Source organism: Carcharodon carcharias, chromosome 2 (genome assembly GCF_017639515.1).
Source record: "Carcharodon carcharias isolate sCarCar2 chromosome 2, sCarCar2.pri, whole genome shotgun sequence".
Classification (NCBI taxonomy): Eukaryota; Metazoa; Chordata; class Chondrichthyes; order Lamniformes; family Lamnidae; genus Carcharodon; species Carcharodon carcharias.
This window is the reverse complement of record NC_054468.1, coordinates 224,561,890-224,578,021: the sequence shown is the minus strand read 5'-3', so window position 1 is coordinate 224,578,021 and position 16,132 is coordinate 224,561,890. Positions and strand designations below refer to the sequence as shown.

The window sequence follows — 16,132 nt, the reverse complement described above, 5'->3', positions numbered from 1 at the left end:
CGACCGAAATATTGCGCAAGTGCGTGATGACATCATCGCCCAATATCATCGTGCGTCAGTTTACGCTCGGTTGGGTTGGGTGCATGCCCACCTGCCAAGCTAAAAATTCTCCCCCTGAAATCCATTTGCTTGCCTTGGTTCCATAACCCTCAACTAACAAAAATCTAGTAATCTCAGTTTTAAAATTAAACACCTCATTCAGACCTCCCCTTAACTTTCTAGACTCAAGGGAATTCAAGCCTATTCTAAGCAACCTGTCCTCATAATTTAACCCTTTTAGTCCCAAGTATCATTGTGGATTAATTAAGGAAAGCCAACACAGATTTATTAAAGGTAAAATATGTTTAGCTAACTTGCTAGAGTTTTTTGTAGGGTTACAGAGAGGGTTCATACGGGTAATGAAGTTGATGTGGTGTAAATGGACTTCCAAAAGAGATTGGAGCCCATGGATACGAAGTTGGCTGAGTGACAGGAAGCAGAGAGTAGTGGTGAATGGCTGTTTATCGTACTGGAGGAAGGTATACAGTAGTTTCCCCAAGGGTCAGGACTATGACCACTGCTTTTCTTAACCTATATTAATGACCTAGACTTGGGTGTACAGGGCACAATTTCAAAATCTGCAAATGATGCAAAATTTGGGTGTATTGTGAACTGTGAGGAGGATAGTGATGGGCTTCAGGAGAACACAGACAGGCTGGGTTGACACGTTGAAGATGAAATTTAATGCAAAGAAGTGTGAAGTGATACATTTTGGTAAGAAGAATGAGGAGAGACAATATATAAAATAAAGCATATAGTTCTAAAGGGGGCACAGGAACAGAGAGACCTGGGGGGTATTTGTGCAGAGATCATTGAAGGTAGCAGGGCAGACTGAGAAAACAGGTAACAGGCATACAGGATCCTGGGTTTTATAAACAGAGGCATCGGTAAAAAAGCGAGGTAGTTATTGTGAACCTTTGTAAAACACTGGTCCAGCCTCAACTCGAGTATTGTGGCCAATTCTGGGGACCACATTTTAGGAAGGATGTGAGAGCTTTAGAGAGGGTACAGAAAGGATTTATCACATTGGCTCCAGGAATGAGAAACTTCAGTTACGTGGATAGATTGGAGAAAGTGGGGCTGTTCTCCTTACAGAAGAGAAGGTTGAGAGGTGATTTAGTGGAGGTGTTCAAAATCACAGGGGCTTCTAGACAGAGTAGATAGGGAGAAACTGTTCCTATTGGTGGAAGGGTTGAGAACCAGAAGACACCAATTTAAGGTGATTGGAAAAAGAAGCTACCGGAATATGAGGAGGAGACTTTTATGCAGTGAGTGTTTAGGATCTGGAATGCAGTCCCTGAGAGTGTGGTGGAGGCAGAGTCAATTGTGGCTTTCAAAAGAGAATTGGATAAACACCTGAAGAGAAAAAAAAATGTCGGGCTACAGGGAAAAGGCGGGGAAGTGGGATTAACTCTTACAGAGGGCCAGCACAGATGTTATGGGCCAAATGATCTCCTTCTGTGCAGTCTATGAATCTGTGCTGCACTCCCCCACCCCCAGCCACCCCTGTACTCACTTACTCCAGTAAAACAAGGCTGATGGATGACCTGGTAATAGGTTCAATAGGGTAGGTGTAGATGTTTTCACTTATGGGGAAATCTAACACTAAGGGCCAAAAATAGATATTAAATCCAAAGGGGAATTCAGGGGAAACAGCACGTTTCCCAGTGTGGCGAGAATGTGTAACTCTCAAACACAGGGAGTAGTTTAGGTGATGAGCATCGATGCCTTTAAAGGAAAAGAACAGAAGGATATGTTGATAGGATTGGATGATGTAAGGCGAGAGGAAGCTCATTTGGAGCATTAATACCAGCATAGAAGATGCATGGGGCCCAATGGCCTATTTCTGTGCTGTATATTCTGTGCAATCTAATCCTTTGCCCATGCAGAGCTGATGAGTAAACAGACATAAAGATTTTGAAGGTCACAGACAGATCATTGTAGCTGGGCAGTGCTTACCTGTCCGGGGGTGTTCCCGGTGTGCCAGAGTGCATTCCGCAGGTGCTCTCCCCGGCCTGTGGTGGAGTTCACCACCTTAAGGGAAACGCCAGCATAACCATGTGCTCTGGAGGGCTTCTCCTCCCAGTAGGTCTGGGTGACCTGCTTCCACATCACCACGTAAAACCGGCTGCTGGACTGGTAGCCAAAGACGAACCCAGCGTAATCATCATCGCGGTCCGTGTTGACGTAGAAGGTGCCACTGAAGTCGATAGCATTGAACTCATCGAAGCCTGCGGATTATCAAGGGAGATGTTTCCTCTCAATCGCAACTCAAGAGGCAGAATAGATCATTTCAGTACATTCGTTTCAAATGGGCGACGCCTGACACTTTTGCTCATTCTCAAGATGTGGCAAGGCTGGCATTGATTGCTCATCCCTTGAGAAGGTGGTGGTGTGAGGTCTTTTTGAACCGCTGCAGTACATGCAGTGAAGGTGCTCCCACAGTGTCGTTAGGCATTTGGGGAGTGGGGAGAGGTGGAGGTGGATGGATTGAGAAGAGTGTTCCAGGATTTTCACTCAGCGTTCTGTCATTGAGTTCCTGATCCATATCAGTGAGCACTCAGACTGAGCTCAGTAACACCATCCAGGTTGTGCTGCATTGGGAGGTCATTGGTCTGAAGATAATAACCACATCCCAAAACACAAGGGTGGCTCATTATAATAGTAAAAATGTGTTTACAACTCAGCACAGCTTAAACTAGAAAATACTTTTGGGTGGGGTGGGGGGGTGCTGTTGGTGGCAGTGCTAGGTGTATGGTGTGGTTAGGAAATGGACACAGCCCCAGGAAATTAAGAACCTTTTACAGGCTCTAGCTGCATTAGGAGAGCAGCTCACGAGGGAGCAAAGGGTCATAGGATAAAACCAAGGCTGCCCAGAAGAAAAATTTACATTAGGCCTCTCCTTCTGTGCCTGTTGCTAATGGTTACTGAGTGATTGGTGCATTGCTTAGGCATGGCAACAGCATCATTAGAAGCACTGTTAATTGCTATGAGTTCTGAGGCCTCCATGATCCTGACATGACTGATGCTACACAACCATTCCACCAAAATGTGTTGGCCAACCACACTGGTGTGTATAAGGTGAATTAGACTCCAAGTAGGCCTCAAGCCTTGGTGTCCACTAACTCGGGGAACAGGCACCTGAAGCACCTCAGACTGGCTCCTCATTATTGCTTACCAACGGCTAGACCGGGATCAGAATTGGCTGTCTGCAACAGCTCCTTGCCCTGGTTACGCACTACCCAGTTAGGATCAATCTGCGTTGTTCCCTTTGGATCTAGGTGGACCATCTGGAATTTCCTCAGGTCAGTCTCGCTGATGGCGCTGTTCTCAGGGCACACATCATCAATATCTGGGATGCTGTCATTGTCGAAGTCGTCCTTACATGCGTCCCCTCTGCCATCACCTGCCAGGAACATTTAAAAGCAGTTAATTCCTGGAGCCCAGTCCAACCAGTTGAGAAAGAGTAGTCAAAGGCCAAAGGCTTCAAAATGGCGCAGGGGAATGAATGTCCATCATGTGTCTTGGACCTATTAGAAAACATTGGGCTGAACTTTCTTGCTATCTTTAGGCTCCTGTCAGGATTATTCCTGTGCGCCAAGCTGCATGAGTCAGAGGTGTGCAGAATCTCTGGGAGGTGGCCAATTAACAGGCCTCTCCACGTTTGCCATCCAATTAAGGATGAGAGGCCAGTTCCCGCGGCGCGGGGCCCAATCAGAGGGCCGCCGGGAGGGCACCTCCAAGATGCCGCTGGCCAGCTGACTCAGGGGACGAGCTGAAGATTCCAGCAGTGTCCTCGACCGGCCACAAAATGGGCCATTAATTATCTACTTACCTTGGCCAGGTGGGTATCTGGCGTCATGGTGACCCCGGCACTGGTAAGATTGCTGGGAGGTGGAAATGTGCCAGGGAGTTGATGTGATGCACAGATTTAAAGTCATCGAGTAAAGAACCGGAGGTGAGGTAAAGAGAATTTTTTTAACAGAGGGAATTATAATCTGGAATGTTATAATCTGGGATGTGCTTCCTCAAAGGGTGGCGGAAGCAGATTCAATAGTAACTTTCAACAAGGAATCGGATAAATTCTTGTTGAGGAAAATATTGCAGGGCTCTGGGAAAAGGACAAATGAGTGGGACTAATTGGATAGTTCTGTCAAAGAGCAGCCCAGGGACAATGGGCTGAATGGCCTCCTTCAAAGCTGTGATCTTTAGTTATTTTACTCACTTCCAACATGCTTTCATTACATGGCCAATCCTCACACCTGGGCCCAGACACTGAGGATTTAGAAGCTTATTTCAGTGCTTGCGTTTTTTTTTTCTTTATTCTTTCATGGGATGCGGGTGTTGCTGGCAAGGCCAGCATGTGTTGTCCAACTCTAATTTGCCCTTGAATTGAGTGGCTTGCTAGGCCATTTCAGAGGGCAGTTAAACATCAACCACATTGCTGGAGTCACATGTAGGCCAGATTGGGTAGGGACGGTTGGTTTCCTTCCTTAAACCAGATTGGTTTTTAAACAACAAAACGTAACAGTTTCATGGTCACCATTACTGAGACAAACATTATATCCCAGATTTATTGATTGAATTTAAATTCCACCTGCTACCATGGTGGGATTTAAACCTGTGTCCCACAGCGTTAGCTTGTGTCACTAGGCTACTAGTCGAGTGACTTGATCGCGACACCACCGTCTCCCTATACGGCGTGGAATCCTGATTTACATATTTAAAGGACCCTACTGCCTGAAACAGGCAGCTGCTTTGGCCACCCACCAGTAGGATACCCCTGTCAAAGGCCAGAATTTTTACCTCGATGGGTGGGCGGGCGCCACTGGCTCGGTGGCGGGTGAGTAGCCGAACTCCGCCGGCGAAACGGGGCCTGCTGCCATTTTGAGTGGGCGGGCCAATTAAGGCCCACCCAGCGGCCTGCCCGACAGGCTTCCTGTGCAGGGGTTGGAGGGATTCCCCATCTGACAAAGTGCGCTGAGCGCACTGCTCCCTGAGACTAAGTGCTGTCTCAGGGAGATCACTGACAGTGTCAAAAACATTAAAAATAGAAAAATATAAAAGTTATTAACATGTCACACGAGATGGGAAATGTTAATAAAAAGGACATAAACTTTATTAAAGTTTTTGAAAACAGACATGAAACCTCATCCCGCCAGTGGATGAGGTTTCATGAATAATCAGGAGCCCGCTGGGGCTCCTGGCCTGCCCGCCAGCCTTAAGGTTGGACGGGCAGGGTCTTTAATTATCTTAATGATCCTGTCAATGGCCTCAGTTGGCCATTGACAGGTCGGCGGGTGGACAGCTGATTTCGCTGTCCACCCACCTTCCTCAAAGTTTAAATGGGCCGGGATGATGTCGGGGGTTCCTCCCAACGTCATCCCACATCATTTTCCTGTCGGCGAGCAGGCCCCACCCCCAAATCGCCGAGGGGAAAATTCTGCCCTTAGTGTTGGCATGTTGATTGTCATCTGCCATCACCAATCCTCAGACTGTTATCTGGTCTGTCAACAGGCCAATAAAGAGAAACTCTTACCATCAGAGTCGGTTTGGTCAGGGTTGGGGACAAGACGGCAGTTATCCCTCCCGTCGGGGATCCCATCATTGTCATCGTCAGGGTCACAGGCATCTCCTTTTCCATCCTTGTCATGATCGGCCTGGTTGGAATTGGCGACATACGGGCAGTTATCCAGGTTGTTTTGGTGCCCATCTTCATCAATATCTTGATTGTCATCACACTGATCACCCACCAGGTCAGAGTCAGAGTCTTCCTGCAGGACAATATTACATGAGTAACCTTTATTACATAAAAAGAAAGACTTGCATTTATATAGCACCTTTCACAACCCCAGGACATCCCTAGACACTTTATTATAAATAATTAGGCACATTTAAAGTGTGGTCAATGCAGAAGTTTGCGCACAGCAAGGTCCCACAACAGCAATGTGATAATGATAAAGTATTCTACATCAGTGGTATTGACTGAGAGATAAATATTAGCCAGGAGAACTCCCCTGCTCTTCTTCAAAATATCGGCCAACAGATCTTTTACATCCACCTGAGACAGAAGGCAGGGACTCTGTTTAATGACTCGTTCAATAAGACAGCACCTCTGATAGTGCAGCATTCCCTAACTGCATGGGACTGTCAGCCTACATTATTGTGTTTTAGAGTAAGATTACAAACCCATGACGTACTGACTCAGAGATGAGAGTGCCATCAACTGAGCTACAGCTATCATGTAATCTCAGCTGGTCTGATGAATGTTGCAGTTTTAGCGGTAACACAGATTTTTACTTGTCCTTGAGATGTGGCCATTGCTGGTATGTCAGTTTTTGTTGCCCACCTCTGTTTGCACTGAGGATGTAGTGGTGTCTGTTGATGCCCATTTCACTGCCAATGTCCATTACACCACCAATGCCCATTACACAGCCAATGTCCATTACACAGCCAATGCCCATTACACAGCCAATGCCCATTACACCATCAATGTCCATTACACCATCAATGCCCATTACACCATCAATGCCCATCACACTGTTGATGCCCATTACACTGCCAATGTGCATTACACTGCCAATGCCCGTTACACCAATGTATTACACTATGGCCAAAACTCTTCGCTCACCATGCGTGCGCGCGCCCGACATGCTCAAGTGTGAAATAGCGCGCGACGACATTGAGCGAGTGTCCCGACCTCATCGCGCGCTTGCACGATATTTCGGTTGGCGGGTGCGTGCGATAATCGGCAGCGCGCCTGCTGACAATTAAGAGGGCGATTAAGCCCATTAAACGCGCAATTAACTAGGGTTTTTCGCCAACCAACAAACCTCATTGGTTGACGGGCAGGCGAATCAGCCAGGTGGCCTTTGCATTTTTCAGGAAACCTCACCCAAGGGTGGGATGAAGCTTCCGAGATTAATTTAAAAAAAGATAAAAATGTTTGGACACAGGTTTCAGCATCCATATGTTTAGGTGACTGATGCTGATGCGTGGGCATTTTTTTTTAAACAGATTTTAAAATCTGTTTTTATTGAATTTAAATTCTTCAGCTCCCTGGGGCAGTTCTCTGCCTTCAGGAAGCTTTCTTTGGGCACTCCCCAGTGCCCCATGCTGCCCTCCTGCCTCCACGCCAGCAGCACTGGGTCTTATCAGTGCACCTTTGATGCTGGCTGGCCATTAATTGGCTAGCCAGCATGAAATCGCGGGTGGAGGCCAATCGCAGGCAGCGTTCCCAGGCGATGGGCCATTTCCTGGCTGTTCCCAGGCCCGCTGATCGTGGCCGCCCGCCAGCCCGAAAATCCTGCCCTCTCATTCTAGGTACTACAGCAGCAGCAAATGTTCTTTCTTACCTGGTCAGGGTTATGCATAAGGGGGCAGTTGTCACACATGTCTCCAACCCCATCCTGATCGGTATCTCTCTGGTCAGTGTTGTAAACATAAGGACAGTTGTCACTCTCATTCAAGATATCTGTTGACATCGGAACAAGATTATTAAGATAACAATGACAGCACACTGCAGTTCAACATAAAGGTTAAATCAGCTTCAGGTCACAGAATGGGTGCAGCTGATTGGTCTATCCACAGCACATCAATTCTGTAAGATTCCCATCAATCTCCCACTCTGAACAAATATTTCCAGGGTTAACAAATGCACGAATGCACCTGGAGATCCATTCCAAATGATGATCACTCTTAATGTGATGAAGAATTAGTCAAGAGGAGGGGAACAGAAAGAGTACCCTGCTGAGAAAGGGGATCTGGCACATTATCGGGATATGGTGCTGAGAGCATTTGTTTGTGCTCTCTCTCTGGCCAGAGTGCCAAATCTTGACATGCAGTCCCAAATGGGAACACACTTCATTCTCCATCCCTCACTGTGCTGAGCACTAAACAGAAAAATGTAGAACTTACAGCACAGATGCTGGCTATTCAGCCCAACTGGTCCATGCCAGTGTTTATGTTCCACACAAACCTCCTCCCACCCTACTTCAAAGAGCCATATATGTATATCCTTCTATTCCTCTCTCCCTCATGTACTTACCTAGCTTCCCCTTAAATGCATCCATGCTAATCACGTCAGCTACTCCCTGTGTTAGCGAGTTCCACATTCTCCCCATTCTCTGGGTAAAGGTGTTGCTCCTGAATTCCTTGTTATGTTTAGCAGAGACTATCTCATCATTTATGGCCCCTAGTTTTAATCTCTGTCACACCTTCTCTCTGTCTACCCTGTCCAGCTCTTCCATAATCTTAAAAACCTTTATCAAGTCACTGATTGACCCTCCCTGTTCTAGAGCAAGGGCCCCCATTCCTTCCTGATAGTTATAACTTTTCAGATTTACTTTCACTCCAATATCCAGTGACACCTCTAGAACCCACACGCATGCACCAAACTGAGGTGCGACCCAGTTCCGAGAGAGTTGGCACATTACTCTGCCACCACACTCACCATCTCCATCAATGTCAACTGAGCAGGCATCGCCTTCACCATCTCCATCTGTGTCGATCTGTGACGGGTTGTGGTCGTAGGGACAGTTGTCACAGCGATCACCCACATCATCCTTGTCATAATCAAACTGACGGGGGTTGTAGAGCAGAGGGCAATTGTCCTGGAAGGAAAAAATATGGAGGGATGGTCCCCATTTTATCCTCGGGCATTCAAGGCACATTGGCAGACATGTCACAATTACATTTTTGGTGGTTGGGGGAAGCAAAAGGAAGGTTCTGGGACTCACCCTCTCGTCATTTATGCCGTCGTTGTCATCATCTTTATCGCAAGCGTCACCCACTCCATCCTTGTCAAAGTCCTCTTGTCCAGAATTGGGTAGGTGAGGGCAGTTATCCTGTTCACGAGGTGAAAAAAAGAACAGCTACTAGGATGCCAAGCACCATGGCTGTATTCACAGACAAAATGGGTGTGTGAGGAAGGCCCGATTTGTTTTCAACCAACAGTTGGGAAATAGCCCAAATGTTGTCTCATTGTGAATTGTTCAAGTCATGAAGTTCTGCAGGCCTGTTTTCTGATTTGCCCAAAATGTTCTGGAAAGCTCAAAGAGAAAGAAACTGCCTTGGGAACCTTCCACTAAGAGTTTTCTTCATAAGTCTGGCCTACTTCAGGGAGCTTTTCCAGCACTGGTGACATTTTAATGGATGATTATTGCTGCCATTATCTGCTGTGCTTGCTGTTAGGACTTGAGGAGGCTTTAGTCTCAATACACAACCATGGCCCTCTGGATCTCAGCTTTGATACAATCCACGGACATCCTACCTTCCTCAAATGTGACAGTCTATCAATCCAGCAGCAGAGCTGATTCTGTTCCTCAATCAATGAAATGTGATAGCTTCTACTCACGACACTCATCAGACTCCAGTATGTTAAAGTTCAAAGCTTAGTGCTGTATAGTAACAATTGTCATAAAATCCATTAGCATGAGGCAGTCGACTGAGAGCCATTGACAAAGCATTTTTTTTTTAAATTCACTGTTGGGAACGTGAACATCACTGGCAAGACAGGGCATTTATTGCCCATCTGTGGTTGGCCTGGATACAGCTGAGTGACAGTTAAGAGTCAACCACTTTGCTGTGGGCCTGGAGTCACATTTAGGCCAGACCAGATAGAGTTGGCAGATTTCCTTCCCTGAAAGGCACTAGTGAACCAGTTGGGGTTTTACAACAATCCGACAGCTTCATGGATCCCAGCATTTAATGGCCTGATTTTATTTTTTAAACTGGAGAAATGTTTATGGCAGCATTCATAGAAATTTAGGAGGTCATTGTTCTGATGCCTGAGTTGGAACTTGAGCTGGGAACGTCTGCTTTAAACCCCCTCATAGATATTAACAGTGAACGTCTACAAGGTAGAGGTCACTGTCGGTGTGCAACGTCGCTTAAAAGAGAGGAACATACATAATTTCATAAACATTCAGAATGCAACATCACCTGCATTAACTTCTCATTTTAGTAAAGTGGGGAGAGCTAAACTTGCTTGAATAAATTCAAGGCTTGCGAGAGAGATAGATCAATAGAGAGAGAGAGAAGGTGAGAGATGGAGGGAGAGGGAGTCAGTGAGAGATATAAAGAAAGATAGAGAGCACAAATGAGCCAGCTAGAGGGATCATAGAGAAAGTAAGAAATGGAAGGAAAGAGACATATAGAGATATGAGAGATATAGAGACAGATAGAGGGAGCAAGGGAGTGAGAAAGAGTGAAAGAGATAAGCAAAGAGAGAGGGTATGGGGGGTGGGGGGAAGACTAAGAGATAATGGGAGAGAGAAGGAGGGAGAGTTGGAAAATGAGTAAGAGAGAAAAAGGTGGTAAGAGAGAGAAAGATAGATAAAGTGAGGGAGATAGCGGGCAAGCAATAGAGAAGCAGAGTAAGAGAGATAGAGGGAGAAAGCAAGAGAGAGAGAATCATAATCATTAACAGGTGAAAAATCTAGTGGGGAATTTTTTTTTTTAAATCATGCTTGCGCATAAGCTTTGCTTTTTCTGATGTTACTGCTGGGTGTAAGATTACTGCCTGGGGGAAGATTTGTGAGCCGACTGTGAGATTCTCCAGTGATGTGACTGAGGTCAAAACTCTCCATTCAAATTAGGAACATATTTAGACCTCTCCATGATAACAAAAGGGTTGCGGATTTTCTCTTCATTTCTCAAGCTCCGGGCACATTTCCTTTTTCTCTAGAAACAACTTAGTTGAATGACTTTTTAAAAAAATACTAATGACCTTTAGGCTTCCACCATGTACAATTGGGTCAGGATTGCGTGCGTCAGTGAAGAGTGTTCATTGCCAAGTTGGGGTGTCTTGTAGTTAATGTCTTACCCCGAGCTTAATCTGTGAGTATAATTCCAAAATACACACCAAGTACAACACAGATTGTGTAATGTGTACAGCATCCTATTGCTGGCCACAATTACCTTGGGATTAGGCTGTTTGAATACTCACACGATCTGCTAATACACTCTTGTGTAATTTCTTTGTGTGCCATTTTAATGGACCATCACAAAACTTGCAGCGTGGGTGGACACCATTTGACCCGATTGGTCTATGCTGGTCTTTTTCTTCCCACCTATCTTCATCTAAACTGATCAACATGTTCTTCTATTCCTTTGTCCCTCAAGTCTTATTCCTCCTCCTTAAATGCACTTATTCTATTCCCCTCAGCTGTTCCTTGTGGTACCCTGTGGGTAAAGAAATTTCTCTTGAATTACTTATTGGATTTACTTGTGACTATCTTACACTTATATTTATATTCGATATCCCCCATAAATGGAAAGATCTCCATATCTATCCTATCAAATCACTTCATAATTTAAAGGTCATCTGTTAGGCCATCCCTCAGCTTTCTGTTTTCTAGAGAAAGGAGCCCTGGCCTGTTCACTTTTTCCTGACAGTTGTAGCCTCTCAGTTCTGGTATCATGCTTGCAAATTATTTTTGCACATTCTCCAGTGCCTCTATATGTCATATGGAGCCCAGAACTGAGCACAGATCTCCAAGTATGGTCTAACCAAAGTTCTATATAAGTCCAGCATAACTTCTTTGCTTTTCAATTCTCTCTCCCCCTAGAAATGAACGCCAGAGTTTTGTTTGCATTTTTATGACCTTTTTAATCTGTTTCGCTACTTTTAATGATTTGTGCATCTATACCCCTAGATCCTTTTGTCCTCTACCCCAATTCGACTCTTGTTACCCTTGCAGTAGGGGGGCTTCTTTATTCTTCCTTCCAAAATACACCACCAAATGCTCATCTGTTCTGAAATCCATGAGAGCCCCTCCTTGCATGTTTATTGACATGTTCTTCTCATGTTCTGAATGCCCTGGGTTACCCATGTTCCTTTTCCTTACCTTCTTACAGTGGTAAGTGGCATTGGCTGAGCAGGCCAGCTGTTCATTGGGCCAGCCATCCAAGTCAGAATCTTCTCCACAAACAATGCCGTCCCCGGCGTATCCAATCCGGCAATCGCACTTGTATACAGGGTCACTGAAGAGGCTCAGAAAGATACATCTGGCGTACTTGTGGCAGTTGTGTGACCCATCTTTACACGGGTTATGGGGCTCGCACACCTGCAGGGGCAAACGGTGCAGAGTCACAAATAATAGCAACAACTTGCTGCGTAGAGCCTTTAAGGTAATAAACCTTCCTCAAGGCCTTTCGCAAGCGCAATGGCAGGTGAAAATTGACAGAATCATAGAACTGTTACAGCTCAGAAGAAGGCCATTCGGCCTACGTGTCTGCACTGGCTCTCCGAATGAGCAACTCACCTAATGGCATTCCCCCGTCTTCTCCCTGTAACTCTGCGTATTCTTCCTTTTCAGATAACAATCTAATTCCCTTTTGAACGTTTCAGCTGAACCTGCCTCCACCATACTCTCAGGCAGTGTATTCCATGCCCTAACCACTCGCTGCATGAAAACATTTCTCCTCATATCATCTTTTCCTCCTCTACTAATTACCTTAAATCTGTGTCCTCTCGTTCTTGGTCCTTTCACAAGTGGGAACAGTATCTGCCCTGTCCAGAACCCTCAAGATTTTGAATACCTTCATCAAATCTCCTCTCAACCTTCTCTTCTCCACTGAAAACAGTCCTAACTTCTCCAATCTATCTTCATAACTGCAGTTCCTTATCCCTGGAACCATTTGCATGAATCTTTTCTGCAGTCTCTCCAATGCCTCCACTTCCTTCTGTGAAGGACAGCCATGTAAGGTGATAGTAGGACCGGTGACCAAACACTTGGTCAAAGAGGTAGGATTTAAGGACCATATTAAAAGGAGTGGAGAGTCATGAGGCATAGAGGTTTAAGGAGAAAATTCCAAAAGCACATCCAGCGGAGGCACATAAAATCCAGCCCATTGAGCAAGGGTTCATGTTTCCACTGTTGATATTGCACTGGTAAGATAAACATCACTAAGGCCCTGAACCTCTGTATTTAGCACATTTTAAGATGTTAGTGCTAATTTTATCCAGTAAATCTATACTTGTTTCGAATCCAAAAACCGACCGGTCACTCAACTGCCTGAGTTCCATTTACTACGCAGAATGCTGGCGAATGATGTTAGAAACTTAGACCCAGAAATTCAGGCACTTGGAATGGGGCTGTTGCAGGGTCCATATGTCAGCTACCAACCTCGGGGAGGAAATCTCACTCAGGCATTAGGCCCATTAACTGCACAGCTTGATTGTCCAGGCCCCACGCGATGGGAAATCCGCATCCAGTTGGTTTTATGCACATACATCCTGCCCTCCATTTCAAGGACTTGGTAGGCCATCTAGTTGCCTGAAAAACCGATCTAGTTTCTAGGCCATATTAATCTACCCAACCGTAAAATTGAAGATTAAACTTCATCTTTAACAGACTCATTTTATGTGCTCCTTACCTGCTTGTCAGTCTTGGCTGCTTCAATTCCCAGACCAAAGGGTTGGTTCCCTCGATAGCGTGGTGGGCAGGGCAGACAGTGGAACCCAGGCTCAGTGTTGACACATCTCTGAACTCCATTCACTTGGTGACAGACATCAGAGACCTCTTCACACTGGCAAACAGAAAGGCAAAGTCAATAGGTTGACAAGGGATCTTTGGCCACCATGTTTAGAATCCAAACTGCTGAGCTACCAACTCCTCAATGTTCTCATACCTCATTGATGTCCTCGCAGAATGTGCCGTTGCCTCGATAACCTGAAGGACATGGGCCACAAGCCCAAGAGCCGTCTGGAGAGCTGCTGCACTCTACGCCAGCAAAGCATGGATTGGATAGGCACCCATCTGCGATAGATGAAGGTAAAAGCTCTAGTGACAGCACAGTAATTAGGACTAACAATAGAGAACCACATTGTCAGAAGCATCTCACGAGTTCACCTACAAACTATGTCGGATTGTTGGAAGATATTGGTTTACCAATAATGTTTAGGGAAGGAAACAGAATCACAAAATCTTAATGGCACAGAAGGAGGCCGTTTGGCCCATTGTGTCTGCACTGGCTCTCCAAATGAGCATTATAACCTACTGTCATTGCCCTGCCTTTTCCCTGTACCATTGCATATGGTTTCTATTCAAATAATCATTTAATGCCCTCTTGAACCTGCCTCCACCACACTTCCAGGCAGCGCATTCCAGACCCAAACCACTCGTTGTGTGAAAAAGCTTTTTCTCACGTCACATTTGCTTCTTTTGCAACTCACTTTAAATCTGTGCCCTCTCGTTCTTGATCCTTTTACGAGTGAGAACAGCTTCTCCCTATTTACTCTGTCCAGCCCCCTCAAAATTTTGAACATCTCTATCAAATCTCCTCTTAGCCTTCTTCCCAAGGAGAACAGTACCAACCTTTCTAATCTATCCTCATAGCTGAAGTTTCTCATCCTTGGAATCATTCTTGTACACTTTTTCTGCACCCTCTCCAATGTCTTCATATCTTTCCTATAATATGGTGCCCAGAACTGTAACAATATTCCAGCTGAGGTCTAACGAGTGTCTTATATAAATTCAGCATTACCTCCCTGCTCTTGTACTCTCCGCCCCTATTAATAAAGCCCAGGATAATATATCCTTTATTAAATGCTTTTTCCACTTGTCCTCCCACCTTCAATGATCTATGCACATATACACCCAGGTCTTTCTACTCCTTCACCCCCTTCAAAATTTCACCCTTATCTTATATTGTCGATCCATGTTCTTCCTACCAAAATGCATCACCTCACACTTCTCCACATTGAACTTCATCTGCCACCTATCTGCCCACTCCACCAACTTGTCTATGTCCTCTTGAAGTTCCACACCATCCTCCTCACAGTTCACAACACCCCGAAGCTTCATTATCATCTGCAAACATTGAAATTGTTCCCTGCACATCAAGGTCTAGATCATTAATATATATCGGAACAGCAACAGTCCTAATACCGACCCGGGGGAACTCTGCTACAAACCTTCCTCCAGCCCAAAAAATTTCCATTGACCATAACTCTCTGCTTCCTATTTTTCAGCCAATTTTGTATCCACATTTTTACTGTCCCTTTCATTCCATGAGCAATAACTTTTCTCACAAGTCAGTTATGTGGTAATATATCAAATGCCTTTTCAAAGTCCACGTACACCACATCAACAGTATTACCCTCATTGACCTTTTCTGTTACCTCTTCAAAAAACTCTAGAAAGTTAGTTAAACATGATTTCCCTTTTAGAAATCCATGCTGGCTCTTCCTTATCAATCCATATTTTTCCATGTGACTTAATTCTATCCCGAATAATTGTTTCTAGAATCTTGCCCACCACTGAAGTTAAACTGACTGGTCTGTAATTGCTGGGCTTATCCTTACAACCTTTTTTGAATAGGGGCGTAATGTTTGCAATTCTCCAGCCCTCTGGCACCACCCCTGAGCCTAGGGAAGACTGAAAGATTATGGCCAGTGCCCCTGCAATTTCTACTCTCACTTCCTTCAATATCCTTGGATGCATCTCATCCAGTCCTTGTCAACTTTAAGTACCGACAGTCTATTCAACACTTCCTCCTTATCAGTTTTGAGCCCTTCTAGTGACAGAATTCCCTCGTCTGTCACCATTGCCTGGGTAGCATCTACCTCCTTGGTAGGAGGACTATATGTGACTCCAGTCCCACACAAGTGTGACTGACCCTTAACTGACCTTAGAAGTAGCTGAGCAAGTGAATCAAGAAGACCTATGAGGAGATGGGTCAATAAATACAGTCAAACCTTACAAATAAATTAGCAATATATCTCACAAACAAGTAAAATAATATCTCATGCGTGCCCACCTACCTATCGGACAGAGATCATTGTTGCATATTTTAGTGTCCTTGGCATCCCCCAGGCATTTCTTCCCTCCATACTTGGGCACTGGGTTGTTGCAGTTCCGCTTGCGCTCATGCAGTCCGCCGCCACATGTAACAGTACAAATTGACCATGGGGACCAGGGACTCCAGTTACCGTCAACTGCAAAGGAACAAGACAGTCAGTCAGCCAGATATCAGAGGCGAGTAAGGGAGCGGACTCCTGAAGCATTTTGAATCAAGGCCTGGTAGGGGGACAGAAAGCACGTCGGGCCAAGAAAACCAGCATAAAGCAATGACTTTTCAAGTGCGG

General features: G+C 45.3%; 1 protein-coding gene across 2 annotated transcripts in view; it reads right to left on the bottom strand.

Annotated features, from left to right (window-relative positions):
- Window positions 1-16,132, bottom strand: part of thbs2a (thrombospondin 2a) — a 76,494-nt gene that overhangs the window by 10,310 nt on the left and 50,052 nt on the right. For both annotated transcript variants that reach the window (XM_041217549.1, XM_041217559.1), the window contains 10 exons: window positions 15,809-15,982; window positions 13,675-13,802; window positions 13,420-13,572; window positions 11,889-12,107; window positions 8,778-8,885; window positions 8,492-8,651; window positions 7,395-7,513; window positions 5,579-5,813; window positions 3,218-3,445; window positions 1,999-2,270 (listed from right to left, as the gene is read on the bottom strand). In XM_041217549.1, the coding sequence (XP_041073483.1) occupies window positions 1,999-2,270; window positions 3,218-3,445; window positions 5,579-5,813; window positions 7,395-7,513; window positions 8,492-8,651; window positions 8,778-8,885; window positions 11,889-12,107; window positions 13,420-13,572; window positions 13,675-13,802; window positions 15,809-15,982 (1,796 nt within the window). The remainder of the gene's footprint in view (window positions 1-1,998; window positions 2,271-3,217; window positions 3,446-5,578; window positions 5,814-7,394; window positions 7,514-8,491; window positions 8,652-8,777; window positions 8,886-11,888; window positions 12,108-13,419; window positions 13,573-13,674; window positions 13,803-15,808; window positions 15,983-16,132) is intronic.